The 14,480-nt window shown below is 41.8% G+C and overlaps 1 protein-coding gene across 5 annotated transcripts in view; it reads right to left on the bottom strand.

Annotated features, from left to right (window-relative positions):
* The window catches only part of vps13a (vacuolar protein sorting 13 homolog A), a 523,321-nt gene that overhangs the window by 13,717 nt on the left and 495,124 nt on the right, over positions 1–14,480 (bottom strand). For all 5 annotated transcript variants that reach the window (XM_078567491.1, XM_078567508.1, XM_078567499.1 and 2 more), the window contains one exon: positions 1,517–1,602. In XM_078567491.1, coding sequence (XP_078423617.1) covers positions 1,517–1,602 — 86 coding nt within the window. The remainder of the gene's footprint in view (positions 1–1,516; positions 1,603–14,480) is intronic.

Genomic DNA, 14,480 nt, shown 5'->3' with positions numbered 1-14,480 from the left:
CCTCCGCCGTTTCCGCCAACTCCAGCATGATGCCACCACCAAACACATCTTCCCTTCACCCACCCGGTGGCATTTCGCAGGGATCGTTCCCTCCGGGACACCCTGGTCCACTCCTCCATCGCTCCTTACACCTCAACCCCTTCCCACGACACCTTCCCATGCAACCGCAGAAGGTGCAACACCTGCCCCTTTAACGTCCCCCCTCCTCACTGTCCAAGGGCCTAAACACTCCTTTCAAGTGAAGCAGCATTTCACTTGCACTTCCTTCAATTTAGTCTACTGCATTCGCTGCTCCCAATGTGGTTTTCTCTACATTGGAGAGACCAAATGCAGACTGGGTGCCCATTTGCGGAACACCTTCAGTCTGTCCGCAAGCATGACCCAGACCTCCCTGTAACTTGCCATTTCAACACACCACCCTGCTCTCATCCCCACATGTCCGTCCTTGGCCTGCTGCAATGTTCCAGTAAAGCTCAACGCAAACTGGAGGAACAGCACCTCATCTTCCGGCTAGGCACTTTACAGCCTTCCGGACTGAATATTGAGTGCAACAACTGTAGATCATGAACACTGTCCTCCATCCCCACCCCCTTTCCGATCTCCCCCCCCTTTTTTTCCAATAATTTATATAGATTTTTCTTTTCCCACCTATTTCCATTATTTTTAAATGTATTTCCATCCATTGTTTTATCTCTACCTTTTAGCCTATTTTGATCCCCCCCACCCCAACTCCACTAGGGCTATCTGTCCCTTGCTCTTACTGCTTTCTACCCTTAATGTCCCCATTAGCACATTTCTTAGCTAATATCACCACCTCTTTGCCCTTTTGTCTGACATCTTTTGGCAATCTCCACCTATCACTGGCCCTCTATCCAGCTCTACCTGTCCCCCCCCCACCCCCCCCAACCTTTAAACCAGCTTGTATTTCACCTCTTTTCTATTTATCCTTAGTTCTGCTGAAGAGTCATTCGGACTCGAAACGTTAACTGTATCCCACTCCACAGATGCTGTCAGACCTGCTGAGTTTTTCCAGGTAGTTTTGTTTTTGTTCTAGATTTCTGGCATCCGCAGTATTTTGCTTTTATCTTTATATTAAATACATCTGTCTGTTGATTTATAGACTGAACCTTGGTCCACCAGAGTGTACATGTTTCTGCTAGATGTTGTGACAGATGACATATTCCAGTAAACTGGCATGCAATGATAAGTGTTCCATGTTCAATCTTTCAATTTTGCGGCATTTACTTAGGTTTGGGCAGATAAGACACCAAGTTTATAGGAAATAATTCCACTTACGCAAGTGGTAATTGACGTTGTTCCCAAATAGCACATTAACATAAAAACCTTAAAACATAATATTAACTTCACACCAAGGGTTTGAAATCTTTCAAATACTCAGTTCAAGTGTAGTTTGGTTACAGAACCTTGCAAGCAAAGCGAACAGAACAATAACTGTCAGTATGGGGAAATTTTCAAAACAAATTTTCCAAACCCCTGTAATAGCTTACAATCTTACCTTTTTGTAATCATAAACAAGTCTGAGTCATTAATCATTTTATGGCCAAAGTACTTGTATTTGGCATATCTTCCACTTTCAATTTTCTAGGAGAAAAAAAATAGAGGTGGTAAAACAAACTTGATAAGTATGTATTTTCCCTTCAGTGCATTGTAAATAATGTAAATATGACTCAAGTGAGAAACAATTTAATCACCTTGTGTAAATGTGATATTAACATGAAATGTAACAATTTTATTTATTGTAATAGTATTGTATAAACAGTTCAAGATGATAACCATTGCACAAATATCCAGATGGAAAAAATCAGTCTTGGTTAATATTCAAACTCACCTACCCTCGCTGTATGCCACAGCCAGGCTGCAAGTGGAAACACTTTGTAATATAAACAATTCCATATTCGAGAAAGAGATTAATCATAAATTACTATAATTAAAACAGCCTAATAGTAGCACACCTTGTGTCAGCTAACCTTAGTGCTAAATCACTTAAGACCATGATAGAGAAATTCTGACAGAGCAAGGTACTTAGAAGTTGAAGAAATAAAACTTTAAAATGAAGGTAGCTGGGCCCATAAATTGTTTAGTCCTATGTTTCAAAAACAGTAAATAATTATGTATAATTAAACAATACACCTAATGAAAGAAAATTAATTAGCATTACAAATAAAAGTTCATGCCAGGCAATCAGATGGTGTAAGTCTAAGACAAAGATCTATCAGACTAGAACTTTGTCTACTGCTGTTTCAGAGCTAGCTTTGCCATGGAAATTAAATGGAATACAAACAAGGAGCAGGCGTAGGTCATTAGGTACCTCAAGCCTGCTCCGCCATTTGATAAAATCATGGCTGATCTGATTATGGGGCAACATTTTCCCCCCATTGGGGGGGGAAGTGCGGGAGCGGGCGGGCTTCTGATCAGGGCGCGCTGCCATTTTACATGGGAGGGCCAATTAAGGCCCGCCCAGCATGACATATGCCAGGAAGCGCTATGCGCTCCATGTGCGGGCGGGGGGGGTGTGGATTCCCTCAGCCAGGAAAGAGCATATGCACGAAAGAGCACATAGATCTCCCTGAGGCAAAGTGCTACCTCAGGGAGATCGGCTCCGATTTAAAATTTTGAATTAAGATTAGAAAAAAATTTCCCTGCCATGTCCCCTCATGTGACAGCGTCACATGAGCTGGGACATGTCCATAACTTTTATTGTAAAATATTCTGCATTTTTTAAATCACTCATGAAACCTTATCCCATCCGTGGATAAGGTTTCATGTTTTTTCACAAGCCCGCCTGGGCTCCTGGCCTGCCCGCCAACCTTAAGGTTGGACGGGCAGGTCCATTAATGAGTTCAATTGGTTTTTTAATGGCCTTAACAGGCCGTTGACAAGTCGGCAGGCACATTTCTGACTTGGATGCGCGCCCGCTGAACTGACAATCTAAATGACGGGTGATGTCGGGACGCACGTCCGACGTATCCCCGTGTCATTTTACGCGTCGGCAAGTGGGCCCCGTCCTCCGACCGGAAGGTGCTGGCCTTGGCCTCAACTCCACTTTCCTGTCTACCCAGGAAACCCTTTGACTCCCTTGCCAATCAAGAATCTACCTAATGCAGCCTTAAAAAAATTCAATGACCCTGTCTCCACCACTCCCTGGGGAAGAGAATTCCAAAGACCAACTACCCTCAAGAAAAACTGTTTTCCTCATCTCCGTTTAAAATGATAGGCCCGTTATTTTTAAACTGTGTTCTCAGTTCTAGTCTCTCCCACAAGGGGAATCATCCTCCTGGCATCCACCCTGTCAATTCTCCTCAGGATCTTATAATGTTTTGATCTTATAATGTTTCAATCTTCTAAGCTCAAGTGGATACACACCCATTCTGTCCAACCTTTCCTCATAAGATAACTTCCTTCATCTGAGGAATTAGTCGAGTGAACCTTCTCTGAACTGCTTCAAATGATATTAATCCCTTCTCAAGTAAAGAGAACTAAGCTACACAGTACTCCCTATGTGGTCTCACCAATGCCCTATACAATTGTAACAAAACATCTCTACTTTTATATTTTGTTCCCCTTGCAATAAACGACAACATTCATTTGCCTTCCTAATCACTTGCTGTACCTGCATACTAATATTTTGTGATTCGTATACAGGATACTCAGATTTGTCTGTACTGCAGAGTTTTGCAATCTCTCCATTTAAATAAAATACTGCTTTTTTATTCTTCCTGCCAAAGTGGACAAGTTCATTTTCTCCACATTATACTCCATCTGCCAATTTTTTGCCCACTCACTCAACCTATCTAAATTTCTTTGTTCTCTTCGATCACAATTTACTTTCCTACTTATCTTTGTGTTAGCAGCAAATTTATAGACGTTTGGTCTCTTCATCCAAGAATGCCTTACTTTGATGCAATTTTCCATTTCTGAGGAAGGAAAATACTTGAGCAAAATTTGGATATCCATTTAAAAGTCTACTTCTGAACTGCTGATCACAGGAGCATTATGAACTAATTATAGAAGCACCTAAATTGGAATCTGGCTTCTTCACGTACATTACTTGGCTGCTGAAAGAGCTAATGTGAAGATAGTGAACTTTACTGAATCGACTGTTTGGGAAATGTTTAAATTATAATGTCAATTATTTTAATTTGGAAACTGATTTGAATACGATCCTGAGGGGTCTTGATAGGGAGGATGTGGAGTGTGTTTCCTCTTGTGGGAGAATCTAGAACTAGGGTCACTTTTTAAAAATAAGGGGTCGCCTATTTAAGACAGAGATGAGAATTTTTTTTTAAAGAGGGTTGAGAGTCTTTGGAAGCAGAGCCTTTATATATTTTTAAGGCAGAGGTAGATAGATTCTTGATAAGAAAGGGGGTGAAAGGTCATCAGGGGTAGGCAGGAATGTGGAGTTGAGCTTACATCCAGATCAGCCATGATCTTATTGAATGGTGGAGCAGGCTCGAGGGGCCGAGTGGTCTACTCTTGCTCCTAGTTCATATGTTCATAAGATTCAGTAAACCCATAAAACTATATCTGCAGTGTATAGGCTAAAACAGAAATCATTCTATGAAGTCAAACTACTTTCTCAAGAGGTTAGGAAAGCTAAATGGGTTGACGAGTGATTCTGTTATTATCTTTAAAGAATCAGCACAAGAAGCATCTTTTCTAAATAATTTTGGAATAATGTTCAAGTCATAGACTAGAACAGAATTTTTTTCCATCTAAATAGTGGAAAGAATGAAGACATTGTTTTTGGTGTCTACCATAAACTCTGTTTCCTAGTCATTGAGACCATCCCTTTCTCTGGCAATTGTCTGAGGCTGAACCAAGCTACAGTAACCTTGGTGTCACATTTGATCTCAAAATGGATTTCCAACCACATATCCACGCCATCACTAAGACCGTCCTATTTCCACCTCAATAACATCGCCCCATCTGACCCACTCTCAGCTTATCTGCTGCTGGAACCCTCACTCTTGTCTTTGTTACCTCTAGACTTGACAATTCCAATGCACTCCTGGCCAGCCTTTCAAATTCTACCCTTGATAAAACATCCCTTGATAACTTGAGGTCATCCAAAACTGCTGCCTGTGCCCTAAATCACACTAAATTCTGCTCGCTCATCACCTCTATGCTCATTGTGCTAATTGGTTCTTGGTTAAGACTCAACATCTCAATTCTTATCCTTGTTTTCAAACCCCTCCATAGTTTCACCCCTCCCTATCTCTGCAATCTACTTCAGCCTGACAGCCCTGAAGATATCTGCTAATTTTGACCTCCTGAGAATCTCCAATTTTAATCACTCCACCATGACTCCAATTGCCAAGGCTCTAAGCTCCAGAATTTCCTCCCTGAACCTCTCTACCCCTCTTTAAGATGCTCCTTAAAACCTATTTATTTGACCAAGCTTTTGGTTATCTGCCCTTATATCTACTTATGTCTCTGTGTCAAAGTTTGTTTGATAATGTTTCAATGAGGCATCTTGGGATGTTTTCTTACACCAGAAGCAGTATATAAATACAAGTTTCTGTAGTTGTTGAAGTAACTATTGAGAGTAAGAGCAAAATTTTATTTTAGCTAACTAGAGAAGAATGCAAGGGAACACGAGGTAGGAGCTGGAGTAGACGATGCAGCCCGTCAAGCCTACTCTGCCATTCAACATAATCTTGGCTGATCTTGGGCTTCAACTCCACTTTCCCACCTGTACCCCATGTCCCTTGATTCCGAGACCCCAAAAATCTGTCTATCCCAGCCTTAAATATATTCAAAGATGGAGCATCCACAACCCTGTGGGGTAGAAGATTCACAACCCTTTGAGTGAATAAATTTCTTCTCATCTCTATCATAAATGATTGTCCCCCTATCCTGAGGCTGTGCCTATGTTTTAAGATTCCCCAGCCAGCAGAAACTGTGTCTACCCTGTCAAGCCCCTTGAAAATCTTGTATATTTCAATCAGATCACCTCTCATTCTTCTAAACACCAGAAAGAAAAAAAATACTTGATCAGCGGGGGGCAAGTAAACCTGCCTGAAGCTTGAGAAATCTCAAAACAGAAAAAAGAACCTTTTTGACCTTTTGAAGCACTGCACCAGGTTTTGTGACAACTAGAAAGTATACTTCTCAGTTATGTATGGCTGGATGTCCCATGATCTGATCTTATGAAGATAACTTGAGCTATAAAAGAGAAACAATGTCCAGAATCAAAAAGTTATAATTTGTACCGTGCTTTCTGGAGTTCTTTTTCCACTAGCGCAATATTTGTTAATGTGCAATAACAAAAATTCTTTTGAAGACCATGTGCAGTATATAATTTTCATCCTGCACCTTTAAAGAACTGTCTATTACTCCTCATATGCTTAGGGAAGGAAACTCAGTGAGGGGTTTCTTTCAGGGCATTTTAGTAATATCAAGCATACCAGCTGTAAAAATTACTATGTCATACCAAACTGAATTAATTATCCTAAATTAACATATATGGGAACAATAGAAGAAAACAATCAAATGACCATCAGCATTTGAAGTGGCCAGTGTCTTACCTGAGCCACTTTTATCTGTAATTTTCTGAGGTTACTGTTTAGAACTGTATTACTGTGATAATAAATGTTAGTTTATAGGAACACCATTTAGCCTAATCTTGAACTTTATTATACCTTGATATTTTGTACGTAGGTGTATGCAGGGCTACTCTGAACCAAAATTACAATGGCACCAGAAAGTAATTTAATCCTAGACAATGCTTTGCTAACGTGCTGTGTTGGTCAATCACACATTGCTGGCTTCATGAATCCAACACAAACCAAAACTTAGTTCTTACAAATATTGTGCACAGCCTTTTGTGATTCAGCTCTTCATATCTGGATGCCCTTGAATTGAATCAGGCACCATCGATGGCTTTCTTGCAATAGGAGCCAAAACCACTAATCCTATTGGACTCTTGTTCTAGAGACATGAATACAATGAGGAATGACTTTTGTATGCATGAGACAACAAAAATGGTAACTTTCAGTGGGGACTATGGAAGGTAGTCCTGAAATCAAGCATAGTTAAATTGTATAGCGAGGATATCCTTATTTTGAAAGGATTGCTGCTTTTGAAATCTTTGGTAGTGGTCCTACAGGCAGTGCTGTTTTTCTGTTATCATGGGTTTATCTCGGGATTCGTTAGCTTCTTACTCTAGAAGAGATCTAGCTGGAAGGCAATGGTCTTTTGTTGAGAACACATTTATTTATATGCTAACTTTTTACAAAGGTTAAGACAGACAAAGACACATTCTCAGCCATCTTTTCTGAGTGACATCACAGTGACATATGAGCTCCTTATGCTCTGTCCTGGAGTTGGCTGTTCCTCTTTATGATTGCCTAAATTAAAACAATCTTCCTTATTTGTATTAATAAACGGTACATTGTCTTTTAACTTCTCCTGGCCTAGCTTAATGGATATCCTATGGCATCTGTGGCTTCTTTCATTGCTCTCGTGTTCATTGATTCTACATCACACTGTTCACAGGAGGAAACTAAGCTAAACTGTTTTCTTCCTTCGTAAGTTCTGCTCAGCAATATTGCTTGTGTTTTTTGTTTCCTAGTATTTTTAAGGTTATCACAATCTCTTGGTTTGTTTTTATGAAAATTGATCTGACAACACCAGCAGTGAGCTGATGCCCCACCTAGGACAGCTGAATTATACCATTCTACCTCTGCTCCATTCGTGTGAAACTTCATTGATATTATTTAAAATGGCATTTATTTCTTGCACTTTGATCCCAAGGATACTAATCATTCATTATAGCACTTTGTTGTTCTGCAACACCAAAATCTGAAAGCAAAGACTAACTGGTTAAGAGAAAATTAAGCTTATTGATATTTCCAATATCTGTTCTTTTTTGCTGACATGTCTTTTCCCAGATCATTAATTAGATGTCTCTGTTGGTAGAGAGAACTCCGTTTTCTGCTCGAGATAGACATGAGTAATAGTTTTAGCTATGGCCAACACATTTCATGGAGTGGCAGAAACTATAGCCTGTCTACCCAAGGGAAATATGAATTTTAATGTAGTGCTACAGTGCTTTTAATAAGAAACCATTCATTGTCTACTTCACATCCCGATGCACTAATGTTCTTTTAAAAATGATTTACGATACTATTACTTGAATAATTGCCATTAATGGAATAATTACTTTAAACTATTTTCTCTCATAAATGGATGAATTACCATCAGCAAAATATCTGTTGACAAGGTTCACATACATTTTTTATCCTCTAATTTTCTTCCCTTGATCCTCCTCTCTGGAAGGTGGTCACCTGCTAGAGATGATTTTGCCAGTTGCAACAGCCCTTTACTTAGAGGCAATCCCAGCTAACTCTAATCTAGTCTTATCAGTGTCTAATTACATACTTGCAGCAACAGTGTGGGGGGGGGGGTTCTGGCGAGGAAGCAAGAACAGAAACAATGGCCAATTTTCTCCTTTGTAAAACAAAAACAGAAACACCTGGAAAAACTCAGCAGGTCTGGCAGCATCGGCGGAGAAGAGCACAGCCAACGTTTCGAGTCCTCATGACCCTTCAACAGAAGTTCTGTTGAAGGGTCATGAGGACTCGAAACGTCGGCTGTGCACTTCTCCACCGATGCTGCCAGACCTGCTGAGTTTTTCCAGGTATTTCTGTTTCTGTTTTTGTTTTGGAATTCCAGCATCCGCAGTTTTTTGTTTTTATTTTTTTTCTCCTTTGTAACCCTTGGGTGCAGTGGATTTACTGACATTCTAGAGGGAATTGGTTAAATCGTAAATAGCAAAGATTACATTTTGTACTATCCTTATCTATTTGGCTTGGAGTAATACCAGAGAACATCCTCTCACTGAACCAGTAGAACACAGCTCATTTTAAATGGAGGTGTAGATTTAAGTCTAACATTAATATAGTTTGGTTGTCTGAAAAGTAATGATAAAAATTAGAAGAAAGAGCCTAACCTGGGTCAGCAATGTAGAAAAATCCCCTGCAAATTCCAATTCGGTGTCGTCAAATTGTGATGTGCTTGTTCTTTTAAATATTTTTAAATGGTGCATTTTTTTCACCATGTCTACAGTTTGTCACACAAAACATTTCACAAAATCATTATTTGATGTCAGCTTATGGCTGTGCCTACAAGCTTTTTATTTCCTGTTACACTGCACACCTTTTTATTTCTGCTATGGGTGCATATTAGTACACTGATATCTTTAAAGTTTTTCAGAAGCGAAAGATGCCATTTTATGTTAATAAACATTAATGAGGAAATTCTAATATGTTTTTAGAATGTATTCATTCATTTTAATATACCAGAACTTTGTCAATGTCATGAAAGCTCTGAAGAAGTCATACAGACTCGAAACGTTAACTTTGTTTTCTCTCTCCACAGATGCCGCCAGACCTGCCGAGTTTTTCCAGCGTATCCTGTTTTTATTTTGTCAATGTTATGACACAAATATCTCATTCGCAGAATGATCTTTTTAAATCTATGGTTATGCACCAGCTGAACTTGACTCAGAAGTGGGAATTTTGCCTCATAGCAAGCTTCTTGCCTTTCTGGTAACACACCACAATTTTACTATCACAGCAAAGATTAGAGCTAGAGGGAGAATCTGAATATTACAATACATTTTGTTTTCATATGGGTTTCAGTAATCTTATCTTTCTACTAAACTAAATCTTCCCTCCCTCTCAGTCTCATTGCATAATCTCCAGTTCATTCTTCAAAACTGTCAAACTCCTAATTCAATTTTGCTTCAAGAATTTAAAACTTACTCATTACTCTGCAATTTAACATATATTATTTTACTATTTCAAATTTGGTGATGCCTTGCACTATGAACCTTCATCTTGGTTGCTCATAAACTAAGTTCCAAATAATCTCAGTGTATATAGTGAAGCAGGAAAACCAATCAAGTGTCTGGGAGGTGAAAATTAATGTATGAAATTCCCCTTGGTTTTGAAGCTCAACAGTCTACCATGCAGTTGAGTTCTTTGGCAATATTGGTTCACACAACTTTCGCAAACTTTGGGTTCATAAAATTTGAAGAGAAATGATGCTCAGAAATTCAAATCCATCTGAAAGGTTATCATCAACATAAACGCCGTGGCCTTGTTTTTTAACTCAGTAACAGAATGTGCTCTGAATTTGTGCACAATATGATGTAACGTGGGGGCCTGAACAATTTAAATAGTGCTTTTGGGGTTTCTTGGCTGATTCATGGTTCTGCGGGTATGCTGCCCAGCCACATGGCTGCAAAGAGGGGGATCTTCCCCAGAGTTCTTGACAGGTGCAGTGAGGGTCAGGACGGATGTACTGATCCACTCAAGTGAAGAAACTTGTTCCCCCAACAAAGGCGAGGTTGTTAAGATGTGAGCATCAGCAATATCATGTCACGGACATGCATCCAGTGCAGGATGACTTAGTTAGATAAGTAAATATTGTTTTTTAACCAACACCTACTATGCATCCCCTTCCAATCTCTTCTCCCCCCTGCACCATGCAGACAACTCCTCACTCTTGTATCACTTCCCTCACTTATCAATCACAACAGCACAGCACGATGGCAATGGCATTGTGGTATTGGCTCTGGACTAGTAATCCAGATAGCCAGAATAATGCTCTGGGGACCTGGGTTTGAATCCTGCCACAAATTTGAATTCAATAAAAATCTGGAATTACAAGTTTAATGACAACCATGAAACCTTTGTTGATTGTTGTAAAAACCCATCTGGCTTACTGAGGAAATCTGCCATTTGACTCCAGACCCACAGCAACGTGATTGACTCTGGCCAAGCAAGCCACTCAATTGTATCAAACCTCTACAAAGTCACAAAAAAAGGAATGAAACCAGATGGACCTCCTGGCATCGACCTAGGCGCCGGAAACGACAACAGCAAACTCAGCTCTTTCAACCCTGCAAAGTCCTCCTTACTAATATATGAGGTCTAGTGCCAAAATTGGGAGAGCTGTCTCACAGACTAGTCAAGCAACAGCCGGACATAGTCATCCTCATGGAATCATATCTTACAGGTAATGTCCCAGACACCACCATCATCATCCCTGGGTATGTCCTGTCCCACTGGCAGGGCAGACCCAGCAGAGGTGGTGGCACAGTGGTATACAGTCAGGAGGGAGTTGCCCTGGGAGTCCTCAACATCGACTCCAGACCCATGGTCAAACATGGGCAAGGAAACCTCCTGATTACCACATACTTCCCTCCCTCAACTGATGAATCAGTGCTCCTCCATGTTGAACGTTACTTGGAGGAAGCACTGAAGGTAGCAAGGGCGCAGAATGGCCAAGGGACTTCAATGTCCATCACCAAGAGTGACTCGGTAGCACAATTACTGACCAAGATGGCCGAGTCCTAAAGGACATAGCTGTGGCAGGTGGTGAGGGAACCAATAAGAGGGAAAAACATACTTGACCTCATCCTCACCAACCTGCCTGCCGCAAATGCATCTGTCCATGACAGTATCGGTAGGAGTGACGACCACCCAGTGGTTGTGGATACAAAGTCTTGCCTTCACATTGAGGATACCTGCCATCATGTTGTGTGGCACTACCACCATGCTAAATGGGATAGATTTCGAACAGATCTGGCAACTGAAGTTTGGGCATCCATGAGGCACTGTGGGCAAGCAGCAGCAGAATTGTACTTGAACACAATCTGTAACCTCAAGGCCCGGCACATCTGCCACTCTACCATTACCATCAAGCCAGGGGATCGACCCTGATTCAATGAAGAGTGCAGTAGGGCATGCCAGGAGTAGCACCAGGCCTACCTAAAAATGAGTTGTCAACCTGGTGAAGCTACACACAGGACGATTTGCAAGCCAAACATCATAAGCAGCAAGTGATAGAGTTAAGTGATTCCACAACCAACAGATCAGATCTAAGCTCTGCAGTCCTGCCACATCCAGTCGTGAATGGTGGACAATTAAACAACTCACTGGAAGAAGAGGCTCCACAAATATCCCCATCCTCAATGATGGGGGAGCCCAATGCATCAGTGGAAAAGATAAGGCTGAAGCATTTGCTACAACCTTCAGCCAGAAGTGGTGAATGCATGATCTATCTCAGACTCCTCCAGAGGTCCCCAGCTTCACAGATGCCAGACTCCAGCCATTCAATTCACTCCACGTGCTATCAAGAAACGGCTGAAGGCACTGGATAGTGCAAAGATTATGAGCCCTGACAATATTCCAGCAATAGTACCGAAGACTTGTGCTCCAGAACTTACCACGCCCCTAACCAAGCTGTTCCAGTGCAGCTACAACACTGGCATCTACCCGGCTATGTGGAAAATTGTCCGGGTATGTCCTGTACACAAAATGCAGGACAAATCCAGCCTGGCCAATTACCAGCCCTTCAGTCTACTCTCGATCATCAGTAAAGCGATGGAAGGGCTCATCAACAGTGCTATCAAGTGGCACTTGCTTAGTAATAACTTGCTCACTGACGGCCAGTTTGGGTTCCGCCAGGGCTATCAGCTCCTGACCTCGTTACAGGCTTGGTTCAAACATGGACAAAAAAGCTGAACTCCCAAGGTGAGATGAGAGCGACTGCCCTTGACATCAAGGCTGCATTTGACAGAGTGTGGCAACAAGGAGCCGTAGCAAAACTGGAGTCAAATGGGAATCAGGGAGAAAACTCTCCACCAGTTGGAGTCATACCTAGCACAAAAGCTGGTTGCAGTTGTTGGAGGTCAGTCATCTTAGCTCCAGGAGGTCACTGCAGGAGCTCCTCAGGGTAGTGTCCTCAGTCCAACCATCTTCAGCTGCTTCCTCAATGACCTTCCTTCCATCACAAGGTTAGAAGTGGGGATGTTTGCTGATGATTGTACAATGTTCAGCTACATTCACGACTCCTCAGATACTGAAGCAGTCCATGTCCAAATGCAGCAAGACCTGGACAATATCCACACTTGGGCTGCCAAGTGGCAAGTAACACTCGTGCCACACAAGTGCCAAGCAATAACCGTCTCTCCTTGATGTTCAATGGCATTACCATCACTGAATCCCCCACTATCAACATCCTGGGGGTTACCATTGACCAGAAATTGAACTGGACTAGCCACATAAATACTGTGGTTACAAGAGCAGGTCAGAGATTAGGAATCCTGCGACGGGTAATTCACCTCCTGACTCCCCAAAGCCTGTCCACCATCTACAAGGTACAAGTCAGGAGTGTAATGTGTAACTTGTCTGGATGAGTGCAGCTCCCACAACACTCAAGAAGCTTGACACTGTCCAGGACAAAGACACCTGTTTGATTGGCACCACATGCACAAACATTCACTCCCTCCTCCACCGATGCACAGTAGCAGCAGTGTGTACAATCTACAAGATGGGCTACAGGAATTCACCTTAGACAGCACCTTCCAAACCCATCATTACCATTACCATCTAGAAAGACAAAGATAGCAGATAGATGGGAACACCACCACCTGGAAGTTCCCATCCAAGTCACTCAAAATCCTGCCTTGGAAATATATTGCCATTCCTTCACTATCGCTGGGTCAAAATCCTGGAACTCCCTTCCTAACAGCACTGTGGGTGTACCTACACCACATGGACTGCAGTGGTTCAAGAAGGCAGCTCATCACCACCTTCTCAAGGGCAACCAGGGATGGGCAATAATTGCTGGGCCAGCCAGCAAAGCCCACATCCAGCGAGTAATAAAAAAAAAAATCTCTTGTATCCTCACACCTTACACATGCTCACTTCCCTTTTTCTCCTTTCTCTGCTCACCATCCTCATATCTTCTGAGCTGCTCAACAAGCCACATTCTGTCTCTCCCTTATCGTTATGTCACAGGTGTGGAAGCCAATATAGTGTTTTCAAAGTTACAATTTAGAGACTGAAGGTTACACGACTGTCATTCCTACTACTCTGATATGGCACTAAGAGATCTCTCAATGTTGGTACTGTGCTAAGTGCATTGCTGGATTCCAGGCTGTAAACTGCTCCTCACACTATGCATCATCACCTTGTGGTTCTTTCACCGTATGAACTAGGAGGAGTAGGCCATTTAGCCCCTTATCATGGCTGATCCGATTGTAGCCTCAACTCTATTTTCCTGTCTGCCCCCTAACCTTTGACTCCCTTGTTAATCAAGAATCTATCTAACTCAGCCTTAAAAATATTCAATGAACCCTGGCTCCACTGGTCTCTGGGGAAGAAAATTCCACACACTAACGAACCTCAGAGGAAAAAATATTCATCTCCGTGTTGAATGGAAGCCCCCTTAATTTTAAACTGTGTCCCCAGTTCTACTCTCTCCCATAAGGGGAAACATCCTCTCGGCATCCAAGCTGTCAAGGCCCCTCAGGATCTCCAGCCTCTTCCTGTCATATGATAAGTCCTGCAGGCTATCCTCCTCCTTCTCCACTTTTCTTTGTTGAGTGTGTTTATGCAGAATGCAAAATGCCACAGTTAGTCTGGAGAGTCTACATAGCAAGT

Source organism: Cetorhinus maximus, chromosome 2 (genome assembly GCF_964194155.1).
Source record: "Cetorhinus maximus chromosome 2, sCetMax3.hap1.1, whole genome shotgun sequence".
NCBI classification, from domain to species: Eukaryota; Metazoa; Chordata; class Chondrichthyes; order Lamniformes; family Cetorhinidae; genus Cetorhinus; species Cetorhinus maximus.
The sequence above is the reverse complement of the archived record's forward strand: the minus strand, read 5'-3'. Positions and strand labels throughout refer to the sequence as shown.